The 16,991-nt window shown below is 46.4% G+C and overlaps 1 protein-coding gene across 1 annotated transcript; it reads left to right on the forward strand.

Moving 5' to 3' along the window:
• Positions 1 to 4,067: 4,067 nt before the first annotated feature.
• On the forward strand, positions 4,068 to 11,116 carry LOC144611579 (sialic acid-binding Ig-like lectin 15). The gene is made up of 5 exons (XM_078430753.1): positions 4,068 to 4,092; positions 4,181 to 4,531; positions 5,174 to 5,539; positions 9,484 to 9,576; positions 10,941 to 11,116. Exons 1-5 carry the CDS (start codon positions 4,068 to 4,070, stop codon positions 11,114 to 11,116), a joined length of 1,011 nt encoding a protein of 336 aa, XP_078286879.1.
• Positions 11,117 to 16,991: the final 5,875 nt, after the last annotated feature.

The raw sequence follows: 16,991 nt of genomic DNA on the forward strand, positions 1-16,991 counted from the left end.
TCAATGTAATAATGATCCCTTCCCTGCAGCATGTTCCTGTACTAATTCATTATCTATTGATTTCCTTAATCACCTATCAATTTCCAATTTTTCTACATCACCAAATATATTCCAGCTTTGAAATTGAGAATGCACAGCACAGAATGGGCCATTTGGCCCAGATTGTCTCTCCTTTGCCCAACCTCACTCCCCTTTAGATCACGACTGATCACTATTTTCATCCTCTCCCTCCAGCATTTTACCTTCCAAAATCCAAAAATCCAAAATAGCTTTATTTGTCATTCGTTCAGAACGAGATTACTTAGCCAGCAGTACAAAAACACAAGACACAACCCCAACACAAACATCCATCACAGTGACTCCAAACACCCCCTCACTGTGATGGAGGCCAAAAACTTCCCCTCTCTCTTCCCCCATGCCCCTCCCACGTACAGACAACTCGACCCCTACCGAGGCGACCGACCCGCACAGCCCCCGCAAGGAGATGGAAAGTCCACGCGGCCGAGCCGCACCGGGCGCTGTTCAGTCCCTCGGCCGCGCCGCACCGGGCGATGGAAGGCCCCGCGACTGAGCCGCACCGGGCGATAGAAGACCCCGCAGCCGCACCGGGCGCTGTTCAGTCCCGTGGCCGCGCCGCACCGGGCGATGGAAGGCCCCGCGGCCGAGCCGCACCGGGCGATATAAGGCCCCGCGGCCGCACCGGGCGCTGTTCAGTCCCGTTGCCGCGCCGCACCGGGCGATGGAAGGCCCCGCGGCCGAGCCGCACCAGGCGATAGAAGGCCCCGCGGCCGCACCGGGTGCTGTTCAGTCTCGCGTTGAACACATCTTGAATACCTTGAACACATCTCTGCTGTTCCCCTCAGATTTTCCCTTTAGGAACCAGTTCCACATCCCGGCCACTCTCTGGGGAAAACATTTTCTTCTCAATTCCCTCTTTGATTGAGGGCAGCACAATGATGGAGTCGAGCTGCTGCCAGCGTTTGACTCTAACCTCCAGTCCTAGCAATGTGAAGTTTGCATGTTTTCCCTGTGACCATATTGGTTTCCTCTTTCTTCCCACGTCCCACTGATGTGTGGGTTGGTGGGTGTATTGGCTGCTGTAAATTATCCCTGGTGTGTAGGTCAGGGATAGAATTGCAGGGCAGGGAGATAGAGGTCAATGGGAAGATGGGAAGAATCACATAGGATTGGTCTAAATTCATGTTTGATAATTGACACAGCTCAATGGGCCTAAGAGCCTGTTTCAGTGCTGTTTGATATATAGTACATACAGCAGTACAGCACAGAAAAGGCTGTGCTAAACATGATGTCAAGCTAAACTAATCTCAGCTTGCGTAGGAAGGAACTGTAGATGCTGGTCGAAATCGAAGATAGACACAAAATGCTGGAGTAACTCAGCGGGACAGACAGCATCTCTGGAGAGAAGGAATGGATGACCATCTTGGAGCTGTCTGTTGGGAGTGATAATGTATCGGGAGATACCTGTGTGTGCGGAGGGAATGGACAGGTTGATCATTGGAGCTGCCATTTTTCTGGTCTACTTTCTTGTGATTGGCTTCACTTTCTAGTGGTTGGACATAGGTGAACATCATGTCTAATCTCCATTGCTGGTGTTCATGGAAGAATCATGGGACAACCAGTGACATTATTGTCAGCCTCTGGTTCTGGTAATGGGGAGGGGGTGAGAGAGAGTAACTCGGGTGTGAGTGATCCTTGATTATGTTGGCTGCTTCCCCAAGGAGTAAATGCAGTTGATGGGTGGGGAAACGAGGGAAAACCTTTTATTCAATCTGCATGGTTAATCCTGAGCTTTCTGTTGCTTGTAATTTTAATCCTCATTGCAATTCCCCCTCTGACTATTTTTTGTGACTTCCTTATAACCAGTCAATGCAATTTGAAGAACAGGGCTCACATCTTCATTCCAGACTCCATTGAATTCAAGAATTCTGGATGATACTTTTTCTCTCTTTTATCAGAACTAACCAGTTCTACTGAAGATAAGCAAAAATGGAATATTGATCAGTTATTCTCTCAACGATTATTGCAATTTCAATAAGTTAGCTGAAGTTTCAGAGGTTGTATCGGAAATAGGAGGGTGGATAGAGGGTGGATCGGAAATAGGTAATATCTCTGAAAGGGTGAGTCTAGGTTTGCTGTTGATGAAATTATCTAGTTGGTAAATTAAGGAAGGAAATTGGTGACAGAGAACACGAACAAAGATATAAACTAGAGCTGCAAAATGCACGTCAGAGATGCAAGAAACACCCAGCAGATGAGGCAGTGTCAGTGGAGAGAGGAGAAAGGAGTCAGTATCGCAGATGAATAACCTGCTGCAGAACTTCTGATACAAACAGCGAGAAATTTACCAGAAATTGTTGTATTCAATGTTGACTCAATGGTTCATTGGGTCAACTTAAATGGAACAATTTCTGATGACTTGCTCGCTGTTTGTATCAGAACTGACAGCATCTGCGATACTGTCTCAGTTCTTCTGAAGAAGGGTCTCAACCCGAAACATCACCCATTCATTCTATCCAGAGATGCTGCCTGCCCGCTGAACTACTCCAGCATTTTGTGTCTATTTTCGGTTCAATGGTTTCTTTATTATCACATGTACCAAGTACAGTGAAATACATTTTTGCATACATATCAGCAAGAATATTAGTTTTCATAAATAAGCACAACCCCCCCTAGTACATAATTCCTGATTAGTACAGTTGTCAGAGGTTATGAGAAGACAGGAGAATGGGATTAGGAAAGATAGATCAGCCATGATTGAATGGCGGAGTAGACTTGATGGGCTGAATGGTCTAATTCTACACCTATCACATATGATCCTATGAGCCGTGCCTCCCACAGATGAGCTTAGGGTGCAGACCATAAGACTCCAGCCCCCAGCCCTCCTGATTCAGTTAACCGTGCCTTTATTCTCCCTCCTTTACTCTCTCTACACCAACGACTGCACCTCCATAGACTCCTCTGTCAAGCTCCTCAGGTTTGCGGACGACACAACCCTGATTGGACTGATCCAGGATGGGGAGGAATCTGCCTACAGATGGGAAGTGACACAGCTGGCGTCCTGGTGCCATCGTAACAACCTCGAGCTCAATGCTCTTAAGACAGTGGAACTAATTGTAGACTTTCGAAGAGCTCCCTCTCCCATCCCCCCACTCACTATCAACAACACCACAGTCACATCTGTGGAGTCATTTAAGTTCCTTGGAACCATCATCTCCAGGAACCTTAAATGGGGGGACCACCATCGACTCCACAGTCAAAAAGGCCCAACAGAGGATGTACTTCCTGCGACAACTAAGGAAACACAATCTGCCACTGTATTTTTGAGTTGTCCAATTCTATACTGCTATCATTGAGTCTGTCCTCACCTTCTCCATCATGGTCTGGTTTGGCTCAGCCACCAAGCACGACATCCGGACACTGCAACGGATCGTTCGCACAGCTGAGAAGGTTGTGGGCTGCAACCTTCCCCCCATTGATGAACTATACACTGCAAGGGCCAGGAAGCGAGCGGGCAAGATCATCTCTGACCCCTCTCACACTGGCCACAAAATCTTTGAAGCACTTCCCTCTGTAAGGCAACACCGGACTGTCCAAGCAGCCACAGCCAGACATAAAAACAGCTTTTTTCCACTAGTAGTTCTACTCAATAACCAAAGTATGTAGTCTCGTTTTTGCTCTGGTTTATTTTCACCCACATGTTTAGACCGTAATGTTGTATCCTTAATGTTTTGATGGGTTTATGCTTTCTTCTTAATTGTTAACTGTATTTTTGTGTTGTCATTTGTGAGCAAAGCACCATGGCACATTGCTTGTATATGCACATACTTGGCCAATAAACCTATTCATTCATTCATTCATTCATTCATTCATTCATTCATTCATTCATTCATTCCATCCTCCTCTCCGGTTCCCGGTCTTCAAGGTCAAGGCTCACTGGGAGCCTTGAAGGCTCCATCGTGTTCAGACTGAAGCTGAGGTGTCTTTACTTGAGATTGGCCCTTATTAGAATAGTGCAGGAGGACAGGAACAGCTAGATCAGAGTGGGAATGGGATGGAGAATCCAAGTCACAAGTATGGATGAACTATTGATAAAGACTGTGTGGTTATTGTATTCAATTTCTAAATCATATTCACACTTTAAAACTCTTCTCTACGCAAGGTAATAATGTCAGAGCATCCATGGTGATTGGGAGGGAGAATGGCACTGCCACACTGCCCTGCCCCTTCAGTCCCTCGATCAGGAATCCCAGCCCCATCACGATCCGCTGGATGAAGGGGAGTCCACGGGAAGAGTCCACAGTCTTTAATCACTCTGTGAACCCTCCCTACAATGTCCCTATAAAGGGAGGAGGTCGATATGAGCTGGTGGGAAAACTAGACCAGGGAGAAGCCTCTATCAGAGTGAAGGAGCTCAGACTGAACGACAGCAGTGACTATTTCTGTCACGTTTGGGTCAGGAATTCCACACAGGAGACGGTGACTCAGGATGAGACCAAACTGGAGGTTGTGGGTAAGGAAAGATCTGTCTGTATTGTGCTGTGAACGACAAAATCACATGATCAACTGTAAGAGGACATGAGATCAGTGACAGGTGGAGCCGAGATCGGCCCAATCCATTCCTTGCTCTGGGCTGCCCTCGCTCAGCACCGCCCCTAGTGGTTGGAAGACAGTACTGATTCCGGCCAGGATGCACAGAGCTCCCTGCAGCAGGGTCAGAGATTCAGAACCACATTCACCTGCTGAACCTCCAGACCCTGTATCTGTGACAGGGTCTGTGTTGCAAAGATCCACAGACCGTCCTGGGGTATTTGCATCAGTCTCTTTCATTCACATCCACTCCAGGATCCTGTATGTTCTCTCACTGAATATTAGAGCATAGAACAGTGCAGCACAGGGACAGCCCCTTTGGCCCACAGTGTCTGTGCAGAACATAATGGTAAGTTAAACTAATATTATCTGCCGACACATGATCCATATCCCTCCATTTCCCGTAGATCCATGTGCTTCTCAAAGACACTATCATATCTGCAAATATTTCACTGCAGACTCCTACGTGTCTTCTTCCAATCCTCATTCAGATGGACTCTATCCGCACACAGCATCAATAATGATTAATTCAATGAGTTTAAATTGAATTTCTTCCTTCTCCAAGTCCCAGCCACCACCCTGGAGCTGTTTGTTGGGAGCGGCAATGTAACTGGAGAAAAAACCCTTGTGTGCAGGGCTGAAAGGAAGCCCCCTGCAAACATCATGTGGATCGGCCCAGGGAACAGCACACTGCCCGTGAACAGTAGTGAGATGAGGGTCACACATGATCCAGAGAAACTACTGACTGTGGGAGAGCTGCTTCACCCCAGGATGCCAGGGAAATACACGTGTGTGGCTGTGAATGAACACCAGAGAGACATGCGTGAGATCCACCTATTCGAGGATGGACTAAGAGCGTTGGCCATTTGGGCTGCCATTTATGCGGTCTATTTTCTTATGATTGGCTTCACTTTCTGCTGGTTGAAGAGAGGTGAACGTCACCATCTGAGCTCCAATGCCGGTGTCAACAGGAGCGATGCTGCTCCCCCCAGTGGCAGTTTCAGGTTCAGGTGATGTGAATCAGGCAATGTAACTTTGGGGCGAGGCGATGCTATATCCCACAGCTATGACCGTGCGTCTGTGGGTTACGTGGAGCTGTCCTCGGGTCAGTCCGACTCAGCAGTGCGTCCAATGCATTTGCAACTGCATTGCTGCTGATTCCTGCATCCACATAGAACTCAAATTTCACATGCCTCCTAGCTGTCTTCCTTCTTCCTAAACCATGGCTTATTCTCAAACTTAGCTGACAGAGGCCTTGGAGCTTTGAATCTATTTCATGAACATCTTTGCTAATTCCTTCCCCTGGGCAGAGCAAGAATAGATTTTCCCTGATCCTCATTTCCCACCCACTGGTCTCTGCATTCAGTGGATCAACCTTTTTTTCTTCTGTTACCATCGGTGCGGGTACACCAACAGACACATCTTCCACCTGCCTACACTTTCAGCATCCTGAGGGGACCATTCCCTTTGCGACTCCATGATCTGCTCTTCCGTGCCATTCCGCCATTTACTCGGAACTGTGCATGGGTGAGGTGTTCCAGGCTAGACTCTGCAATCAACAATATCAGTTTACTCACTTTCTCTGTTTGTGTCAAAGCTGGTCAGCTCTGCTGTAGATAATCCATCTGCATTATGAACTCGTTTTCTTCTCTCTGCGGGCACGGCCTGGTCTGTGGCCATTTCCTGTATCTCTGGCTTGCATTTGCAGCTTCTACGTGTTCCTTTGTGTTCTCTTTCTAAATGCCCAGATAGCTTTGTCAATCGCTTATTACGATGGAAACCCGGCCTCGCCCCATAAGACATTCTTTTATCGCTGTCCCTCTCTCTCTATCTCACTCTTAATGATTTGGATGAGGGAATTGAATGCAACATCTCTAAGTTTGCGGATGACACGAAGCTGGGTGGCAGTGTTAGCTGCGAAGAGGATGCTAGGAGGCTGCAGAGTGAATTGGATAGATTAGGCGAGTGGGCAAATGCATGGCAGATGCAATATAATGTGGATAAATGTGAGGTTATCCACTTTGGCGGCAAGAACAGGAAAGCAGAGTATTACCTGAATGGTGACCGATTGGGAGAAGGGGAGATGCAACGTGACCTGGGTGTCATGGAGCACCAGTCATTGAAAGCAAGCATGCAGGTGCAGCAGGCAGTGAAGAAAGCGAATGGTATGTTGGCATTCATAGCAAGAGGATTTGAGTTTAGGAGCAGGGAGGTTCTGCTGCAGTTGTACAGGTCCTTGGTGAGACCGCACCTGGAGTATTGTGTGCAGTTTTGGTCTCCTAACCTGAGGAAAGACGTTCTTGCCTTAGAGGGAGTACAGAGAAGGTTCACCAGATTGATCCCTGGGATGGCGGGACTTTCATATGAGGAAAGACTGGATAGACTGGGCTTGTACTCGCTGGAATTTAGAAGACTGAGGGGGGATCTTATAGAAACATATAAAATTCTTAAGGGGTTGGAGAGGCTAGATGCGGGAAGATTGTTCCCGATGTTGGGGGAGTCCAGAACCAGGGGTCACAGCTTAAGGATAAGGGGGAAGTCTTTTAGGACCGAGATGAGAAAACATTTCTTCACACAGAGAGTGGTGAGTCTGTGGAATTCTCTGCCACAGAAGGTAGTTGAGGCCAGTTCATTGGCTATATTTAAGAGGGAGTTAGATGTGGCCCTTTTTGCTAAAGGGATCAGGGGGTATGGAGAGAAGGCAGGTACAGGCTACTGAGCTGTATGATCAGCCATGATCATATTGAATGGCGGTGCAGGCTCGAAGGGCCGAATGGCCTACTCCTGCACCTATTTTCTATGTTTCTATGTTTCTTTCTGCACCAACAATCTTTATTTATTGTCACAGCTATTCAATCAGAAGCATGAACTCTTTCTCTCTGCACAGATGCCGCCTGACCCATTGAGTATCCTCTGCACTCTGGAGAGACATTCCCTTTTCCTTCACAGATCACAGGTGTCCCCTGCATTATGGAGCGTTGCGTGTATGCTGAAACCATATAATATTTTTTTCACACTAATTCCAAAAGTGCATATTTTATTCTTCATCTCAATTTTTTCACTGGTGATTTGTGAATTCTGCAAGGGAGAATTTCCAATAACGGAACAGCCGGAATATGGGCTTTACCCAAATTGGACTGGTGGTTGGGTTCAAGGATTGGGCACGTCTTGTGACACGAGATGACATCTCCTGGTAAAGAGTGATGATTACATTGAAGAATCTGGTACCCAGTTCACTTGTGTCTGAAGCCAGTGTGCTAAACTTTAATAATGACATATACAATAGTGAGATGGCAGTTGGCTAAAGTAGTTTCAAAATGAAAGTAAATGTCTACAGTAATGTTGTGAAGATTATTTATAAGAGGATTGGGAAATTGTAAGACAGAAGTAAACATCTTAAAAAATTATAAGAACAGGATTAATGGAGAAAATTGGTAAATATAAAACAGATACAAGGAGCTTCTGCAAGTATATAAAAGGAACAGTGTGTCCAAAGCAAACAATGGATGAAAGCACCAAAGGTCCTGCAGAGACGCTATCTGATGATGCAAAGATAGGTGGGTTAGGAAGTGATGAGGCACAGTGGGCCGGCACAGACATATAGATGGTTTAAGTGAGAGGGGAAAACATTAGCTGAATTAGTATGATGGGGGAAATGTACTCTGTAATGTTGCATTAAAACATCCTTACTTTTATACACTCATCTTGTGCAATAACAAACAGCATTCCATTTGTCTTTACAACTGCTTACAATACCTGCACGCAAGTCTCTTGTGTTTCATGTACACGTACCCAATTTTAGGGGGAAATGAAACGGCAAGTATGTGACTGCAAGCCTTTTCCTAACTGTCTTCCACACATCTTAACACCATTACCGTCATTCTACGGCCCACTGGTTCCAATTAGATTTCATTCCCCCAATATCAGTGCTTGATTTTTGCATACCTACATGAATGTGGTATTTGATTAAAGATCTTCTGAACATCCAAATACACTGCACCCGCTCATATTTTCCTACCAATTACATGCTTAGAAAAAAACTCCCAGCAGGGTTGTCAAACCTTGAATAAATAAAAATGTGTGCAATTCTGATAGCCCCAGTACAGGAAGCATGTGGAAGCTCTTTGGAGAGGGTGCAGAGAAGATTTACCTGGATTAGAAAGTATGAGCTATGAGGTGAGGTTGGACATACTTGGATTGTTTTCTTTGGAGACTCGGAGATTGAGGGAAAATCTGATAGAAGAGCTATGAGAGGCAGAGATCAGGTGGACAGTCAAAACTTTTCCCCAGGTAGAAATGGCTAAGACTAGAGGGTATAGTTTTAATACGAGGGGCAGGTTTTTTTCTACATAGAGTGATGGGGCCTGGAATGCCCTGCCAGGTTTTGTGGAATCAGATACAACAGGGCATCTAAGGGGCAATTAGATAGGCACGTGGATATGCAGGGAAGGGGGGAATGTGGATCACATGCAGGCAGATTAGTTTACCTTGCCATCAATTTTGGTAGGGACATGATGGGCCGAAGGGCCTGCTCCTGGGCTGTACTGTTCTATGTTCAGTATAATATGAATTGATTTTATCTAATCCCTTGAAACTTTCAAAGTGTGCTGTTATCACATGTACAGATTCCACCAAAATAAATGCTAATTGTGTGAGGCTAACTGGTGTGTAGTTTGTTTATTTCTCTCAAGCACCATTTGTTGCATTTGACACATGCCAACCTTCAGGAAACGTTGCAGAAGATGAGACATTTGGGGCAATTGCGTCCAGTGCATTTTACGGTTACAGGGGAAAGTGGCAGTGGAAAGGGAGACGTGATTGTGGAGGGATGAGCGCACCTGGGTGCAGGGGCCAAATGGTCTCTTGTCAATTCAGAAATGGGAGGCGAGATGAAGATAAGACCTGGGGTGGGCATTGTGTTGAAGTTGGTGGAAATGTCACAGAATGTTATCGTGGATGTGGAGGCTGGTGGGGTAAAAGATAAGGGCCAGGGGAACTCTAAATGTGTTCCGCCTGGGGAAGGGGAGGAGCTGTACGAATGAAGGAGACACAGGTTTATCATCCACAACTGTACGGTGTTGTGGAGTGTGGGGGGCAACCACGTTTCCTCTAAAAGGAGGACATCCCAGATCTCCTAGAGTGGATATCACCCATCTTGAAATCCAGTCTGAACAAGTATCTCGACCTGAAACGTCACCCATTCCTTCTCTCCAGAGATGCTGCCTGACCTGCTGAGTTACTCCAGCATTTTTTGATACCTTCATCTTGAAATCATCTCAAGAAGAGGCTTTCCACTCCAGGAGATCTGAGATAGAAACAAGCAGCATGAGTTTGAGGAATTGTCAGGTTGGTGGTTTTTGTGGAAAGTGATGAGATGTGTTATGGGATGGGAGACCTCTGTCTGCTGGCTGTTCATGGGTCACTATACGAAGAGGCGTTCAAAGAGCTGTCCCGTGGACAAATCAAGGGTGAATGGAATAGATCTATCAGATGGTATGTCAAGAACAAGGGTGGATCTGATCTATGGGAGAAATGTGTGAACAAGCGCTGATGGAACTGTGAACATTTCACAATTACCCCCATGCTGCTCAATAAAACTTTGTATCTCTACCTTTTCCCTATTCACACCCCAACTTTTGCAGACTTTTACAGGACGATTTTATGGAATACGATTCACCAAAAGAATCAGACGAAAAGGCAGCCCTTTTGTACCAGGACAGAAAAATAACATGACTCCTTGACAAATAACGACAAAGAGCAACACAGAAGACTGTAAATCAAATGGGAGTAAAGTTGAGGAAGGGCAGAAGACCAGGGTGTGGATATTAAAAAAGGGAGCGCTGTGAGCAGAGGTGCAAGGTTCAGCCACTGATTCCTGATATTTCTCTCTGTTGGGGAAACATTCAGGAAAGGGCTTAGACTGGAGTGGAGAAGATTGTACAAATATCAAACTGCCAACAGAAATTGTTGAATAATTCATAGACATGGAATACACAGAGCACAGGAACTGGCACTAGGCCCATTACGTCCATTCTGACCATCTAATGCCCTCCAGTACAGATCCTACTTACATGCAGTTTGCCCACGAAGGGGAAGGGGATGCGGTGGGTGGATTCACTCGCATTCTAGAAACTTCCACGGACACTCAGCTTCCATCACACCACACGGTCAGACCAGCAGGGTATGTTTTCTCCGGATCACTCCCTATCCCTCTGGATCTCTCCTTATCCCTTTGGATCTCTTCCTCTCCCTCAGGATCTCTCCTCCTCTCACTCCTTGCAGTAGGTGGCGCTGCACAGGACAAAGGGATGGTTATCTCTGTCTGTACACAGAGTGTGACCATGCATTCACCAGGTTGACGGAGATGCTCGCCCAGAAGATGCGTTTGGTCCACTATGACCCATTTTTAGCCGATCTCGCTGGCCGCCGATGCATCGCCGTATGGTCATGGGCTGCAGGCACTCATTCATCCAGCAGGCGGTTCTCAAGGAATCGGACGCCTCATTGAAGAATGTGCTGCAGTGTGCTAAGATGGCCGAGCTGCTAAGTAAAGAACTGCACAAAATGGCCGGCGATACAACGTCGAAGCTCCCTCAAGATGTGCATACAGTTTGTCAGACTCGTCCGCAACGCCAGGAACCATTTGATTGACCCAGAGCTGCGGGTCTGGAACGTCGATCTACAGTTCCAGGTGGGTCAGGAGTGGGAGACTTCGGATTGTATCCAAAGATCCAGGCAGCATCTCTGGAGAACAGGGATATGCGTCCTTTTTGGATTGAGACAACTCAGAAGAAGAAACTGCAGTTTTCAGAAGAAGGGTTTTGACCCAAACCAACAGCTATCCATGTTGTCCAGAGATGCTGCCTGACCCGTTGAGTTCCTCCAGCACTCTGTGAGCCATGTTGACTGATCCTGTTCCTTGTGCATTCCCATTGAATTTCCCCCAGATTCATCGCCTTATGGACAATTCAAGAGGATTAAGAATGTTTTATTGTCATATGTACCGAAAAAGAACAATTACATTCTTACTTGTAGCATAACAGGTTTGCAAACACTGCACTCAACAGATAATATAACAAACAAAAAAGATTCAATTAAAAATTTGACAAAATAGAATAGCAAAAGCAGCCAGAAGCAACGAGAATGAGATTTAAAAAGAGTGCCAAAAGCCCGGTTTAAGTGTTTTCCGTGAAGGTTGGAGAGAAGCAGCAGCCAGAAGCAGTGAGAGCGAGTATTGGCTGGAAGTAGGTGAGTCGGAGGGAAAGAAGATTTAAAAAGAGCCCCATGAATTAAATGCCATTCAGAACATCAAAACCAACGAAAGGAAATCTGGAAATATTCCACAAAAATGTGACTGGGAGAAAGGTTGAGAGGAGAAGTGGAGCTCATTGGAGACCAAGTAGCAGTGGAAGCAGAAAGCGTGGCTGTGGTATCAAATAAGAATCTTCTCAAATTGTCTTTACCATGGAAGCATCTTTGAAAAGGAAAATGCATTTGAAATTCTTAATATATAATAATAACATACAGAAGAACTAAACTTGAAGTTGCAGGGAAGAACGAGCACGTGGTGGGGGATAATTTCCCGAGGTGCTGCATGGCGGTGGGAGTACCCCAGGGAGCCGCGGCCCGTAGACTGAGGACTCCCCTGCCCGGTGGGCCTGACTCACCCGCTGAAGGACCACGCCGGGGATGGAAACCGCTCGGTAGGCCCAATTTGCCTGCCAAAGTCCGGGGACTTGCCCTTCGCGGATGGTGGAACTGCAACACTTGGCGTAGACTGGAACCCGCCCGGAAGGCCTGGCTCAATTGCCTCAGATCGAGGACCCACTAGAACCCTCCTGGAGGACCAGTAAGCAGACCGGCTGCGGGAGGGAGAGCACGGACTGGAGGGAGTGTGGGCCTTTGGATGCCCTGCATCTACCTGGGTCCAAGCACCGCTCCAAGAGACCGAGCACATGGACCAGACATGGCGTACGTATCTAAGTGATTATGTATAGTGATACTTGTACTGAACTGTGTACATAAATGAATTTCACTGTACTTGGGTGCATGTGACAAAAAATTTTTTTTTAGATTTAGATTTAGAGATACAGCGCAGAAACAGGCCCTTCGACCCACCAGGTCCACGCCGCCCAGCAATTCCCGCACACTAACACAATCCTACACCCACTAGGGGCAATTTTTACATTTGCCCAGCCAATTAACCTACATACCTGCACGTCTTTGGAGTGTGGGAGGAAACGGAAGGTCTCGGAGAAAACCCACGCAGGTCACGGGGAGAACGTACAAACTCCGTACAGACGGCGCCCGTAGTCAGGATCGAACCTGAGTCTCCGGCGCTGCATTCGCTGTAAGGCAGCAACTCTACCGCAACTCTACTAAAGTACCGCAAAGAGTGAGGATAATAATAATTGTATCCAAACTGATAAATGCAGGGTTAGAAAGGATGAGCAGGCACCAAGTGGAATTTAATATTGAACAATTATACATTTGAAGGCTGAAATTTGAACGAGTGGACACCATTGTCTAGTAGTACAAAGGAAATTACGTTTGGTAGTCTTGTACATGGTTCCTTGAAAGTGGCCGCTCAGTCTGAGCAAGAGTTTTTTTTAAACATATGTGCTTCTGGGCTACATATGCATCTGCAAAGGGGACAAGAATAAGGGAGATAGATACAAAAAGCTGGAGTAACAGCGGGACAGGCAGCATCTCTGGAGAGAAGGAATGGGTGACGTTTCGGGTCGAGACCCTTCTTCAGACTTATTTTTCAGAATAAGGGAATCTTGATGAACCTTCCATAAATGTCTGCCGGCCAATATTTTATGACAGATCGGACGTAGAGCAAAGCAATATATCTAAAATGCCTCTCGAGATGAGAAAGTTCAGTTATGTGGATTGACTGGAGAAACTGAAGCTGTTCAATCTGGACTGTGATTCTCTGATACACCAGCTAAATGGGTTCATGGTGCAATGAGGGAAAGTCATTAATTATAGGTGTGAGAGGAGGGGACAGAGGTGTGTCCGTATGTGCCTGGAGTTCATGGAATGTGGGAATGTCGGATTAATCGTCATGTTGTGTGGCATTTTAATGGCGTGGAAATACCATACAAAGGATTGCACATTGCAGAGGACTCTCCTTTGCATTCCAACCAGGTTGTGGTGATTTTTGAGGTATTGCCATATCTTAAGCTCAATCACTTTAAGTTGCTATATCAATAACCCTCTTTCCATCATCAGGTCACGCATGGAAATGATCATGATTTCACAATGTGTAATTCCTCGCCAAATAATGCAGCCCATGCCTGCACAGAGCAAAATGTGGATAACATTCAGGCAAGGGCAGCATGGTCGCGCAGCGGTAGAGTTGCTGCCTTAAGGGCCTGTCCCACTTAGGTGATTTTAAGACGACTGCCAGTGACTAGGCTGTCGCCGACAGTTCACCGGTGTGTTGCTGGCATGATCCTGAGTAGTCATCAAAGAATGGTAGTGGATCTCGGCGCGTCGCTGAGAAATCGTCCGGTATGAAATTTCTCTGCGACAGTGACGTTTGAAATGGTCAGGTGTGCATACCCCATACAAACAGCATAGCAGTAAAACTCAGTTTATATTTGTGTTAGTAGTGTCTGACTTTGTGTGAGCTTTGGCCTTTAATAAATGTAGTGAAATACCTGCATATATGTTTGCCTCATTGATCTAAATAAATGAATGAAAAGTGTTGTCATAGCGCAGCGCGTGTGTCAGCGTTTGATTTTAATGGTCAAAATGAATGCGACTAGAATCTTTGAATGAGATGTCATGATAAAGTACTTACAAATTCAATAAATTTCGACACCTATTTTTTTAATAATCACCAAAAACAACTTTATTCAAAAACAATATATTCCTATGAAAGATGGATAACTGCATGCCAAAATCGTTATTTTATACGTACACTTCACACGAATGCAAAATATACCTAGAAATGTCACTGGTCGGACCTTGCTGTCGGTTTGTTTATGTGTGAGTTGTGCTTGTGACACCTCCACATAAGTGCAGGTTTTCGTTGGTTGTCTTGCTTGCAGTGGTCCCTGTCATAGTGGACGTCCTAGGTAGCGAAGACTGAGTCGCCGATTGTCGTCAGCTTGCCGTCGTCTATGTGGTAGGTTGTCTTAGCTTGTCTTTGACAGTCGCCGGCAGTCGCCTAAAAATTTGCCTAAGTGGGACAGGCCCTTTACAGCGAATGCAGCGCCGGAGACCCGGGTTCGATCCCGACTACGGGTGCTGTCTGTATGGAGTTTGTACGTTCTCCCTGTGACCTGCTTGGGTTTACTCCAGGATCTTCGGTTTCCTCCCACACTCCAAAGACGTACAGGTCTGTAGGTTAATTGGCTTGGTAAATGTAAAAAATGTCCCGTGTATGTGGGGGATAGTGTTAATATTCGGGGATCGCTGGTTGGCGTGGAGCCGGTGGGCAGAAGGGCCTGTTTCCGCGTTTTATCTCTATATCTATTTCTGGTCGTTGCGTCAGGTAACGGCATTAGTTTATTATTGTTGTGTGTACTGAAAGGTCTGCATTTGATATAGTTTGAAAGATTGGGATTACACCCAAATCCAGAAATATTCCACAAAACTGTGACTGGGAGAAAGGTTGAGAGGAGAAGTGGAGCTCTTTGGAAACCAAGTTCCTGTGGAAGCAAAAAACGTGGCTGTGGTATCAAATAAGAATTTTCTCAAATTGTCTTTACCAAGGAAGCATCTTCGAAAAGTAAAATGCATTTTAAATTCTTGATATATAATAATAACTTGCAGATGAATCAAACTTGAAGTTACTGGGAAGAGGGAGTGGGAGAATATCCCGAGTTGCCGCCCAGCGGAGGGGAGTACCCCAGGGAGCCGCGGCCCGTAGACTGAGGACTCACCGGCCCGGTGGGCCTCACTCACCCGTTGAAGGCCCACTCCGGGGACGGAAACCGCTCTGGAGGCCCAACTCACCCGCTGGAGTCCGGGGACTTGCCCTTTCACGGATGGCAACCCTCGTTGTATACTGGAACACGCCCGGAAGGCCTGGCTCGATTGCCTTGGCTCGAGGACCCACTGGAACCCTCCTGGAGGGCCGGTAAGCAGACTGGCTGCGGGAGGGAGTGCACGGGCTCGACTAGGTTGTGGGCCTTTGGATGCCCTGCAGCTATCTGTGGCTTGGCTGGTCCGGGCGCCGCTCCAAGAGGCCGAGTACGTGGACCAGACATGGCTTATCATGTTGGAGCAGCGGTGGAGGACTCCTCGGCTATGCTTGGCGAGGCATACTGCAGAGAACTCACCTTCAAATGTCGAACCAGGTTGTGGTGATTCTTGAGATATTGCCATATCTTAGGCTCAATCAAGTTGCTTTATCATTAACCCTCTTTCCATCATCAGGTCACGCATGGAAATGATCATTGATTTCACAATGTGTAATTCCTCGGCAAATAATACAGCCCATGCCTGCACAGAGCAAAATGTGGATAACATTCAGGCAAGGGCGGCAAGGTGGCACAGCGTTAGAGTTGCTGCCTTACAGTGAATGCAGCTCTGGAGACCCGGGTTCGATAACCCGACTACGGGTGCTGGAGTTTGTATGATCTCCCCGTGACCTGCGTGGGTTTCCTCCGAGATCTTCAGTTTCCTTCTTCGCTCCAAAGACGTACAGGTATGTAGGTTAATTGACTTTGTAAGTGTAAAAAGGCAGCCAATCTCGACCTCATCGGGACTGCCATGGCCAATTTGTCAATTCAGCCACTAGAGGTCGCTAGGGGTTCCGCGAGAAATTCTCCCACCCTGGAAGTCTCCCTGAAAATGTGGCACCTAGGCTGGGCAAGGCAACCAATCTCGACATCATCGGAACTTCCATGGCCGATCGGTGGGTTGAATTTGCCACCTGCGGCCGAGGCTCTGGAACTCTAGCCCAGCTGGAGCCAGCACATCTATCCCCAAAGCTGACTTCCTTGGCCGGCTGTATTAACCAGCAAAGCTCTGGAACCAAGAGTGCCAGAAAATCAGTGGTGGAACTGTAATGAGTAAATATTAAATTTAAGTACAAGAATATATAAGTATATTAATTAATTAAGACGTGGTTAAAATATAAAACTCAGCAGAAAAGCCAATTACCACCTTTTTGGGCTGATTATCAATTAATGTGCAAATTTACTTCAACAAGTACTTTTGTATGCTTAGTCGAGTCGCATATATCAAATCGTTCTTCATAACTTAGTCATACATTTTATGACCATTGTTCCTTTATTCAATACCAAGAGAATTGGGATGGGTAAGGAAACAGCAAACTAGGAAAAACAAAACAAAACAAATGTCTTTGTGTTGCAAAAAGTATCTCTGTTCAATAACCTTTCTATAAATAGCAGAATATGCTC

The sequence above is a fragment of the Rhinoraja longicauda genome, chromosome 3 (genome assembly GCF_053455715.1).
Source record: "Rhinoraja longicauda isolate Sanriku21f chromosome 3, sRhiLon1.1, whole genome shotgun sequence".
In the NCBI taxonomy this organism is placed as follows: Eukaryota; Metazoa; Chordata; class Chondrichthyes; order Rajiformes; family Arhynchobatidae; genus Rhinoraja; species Rhinoraja longicauda.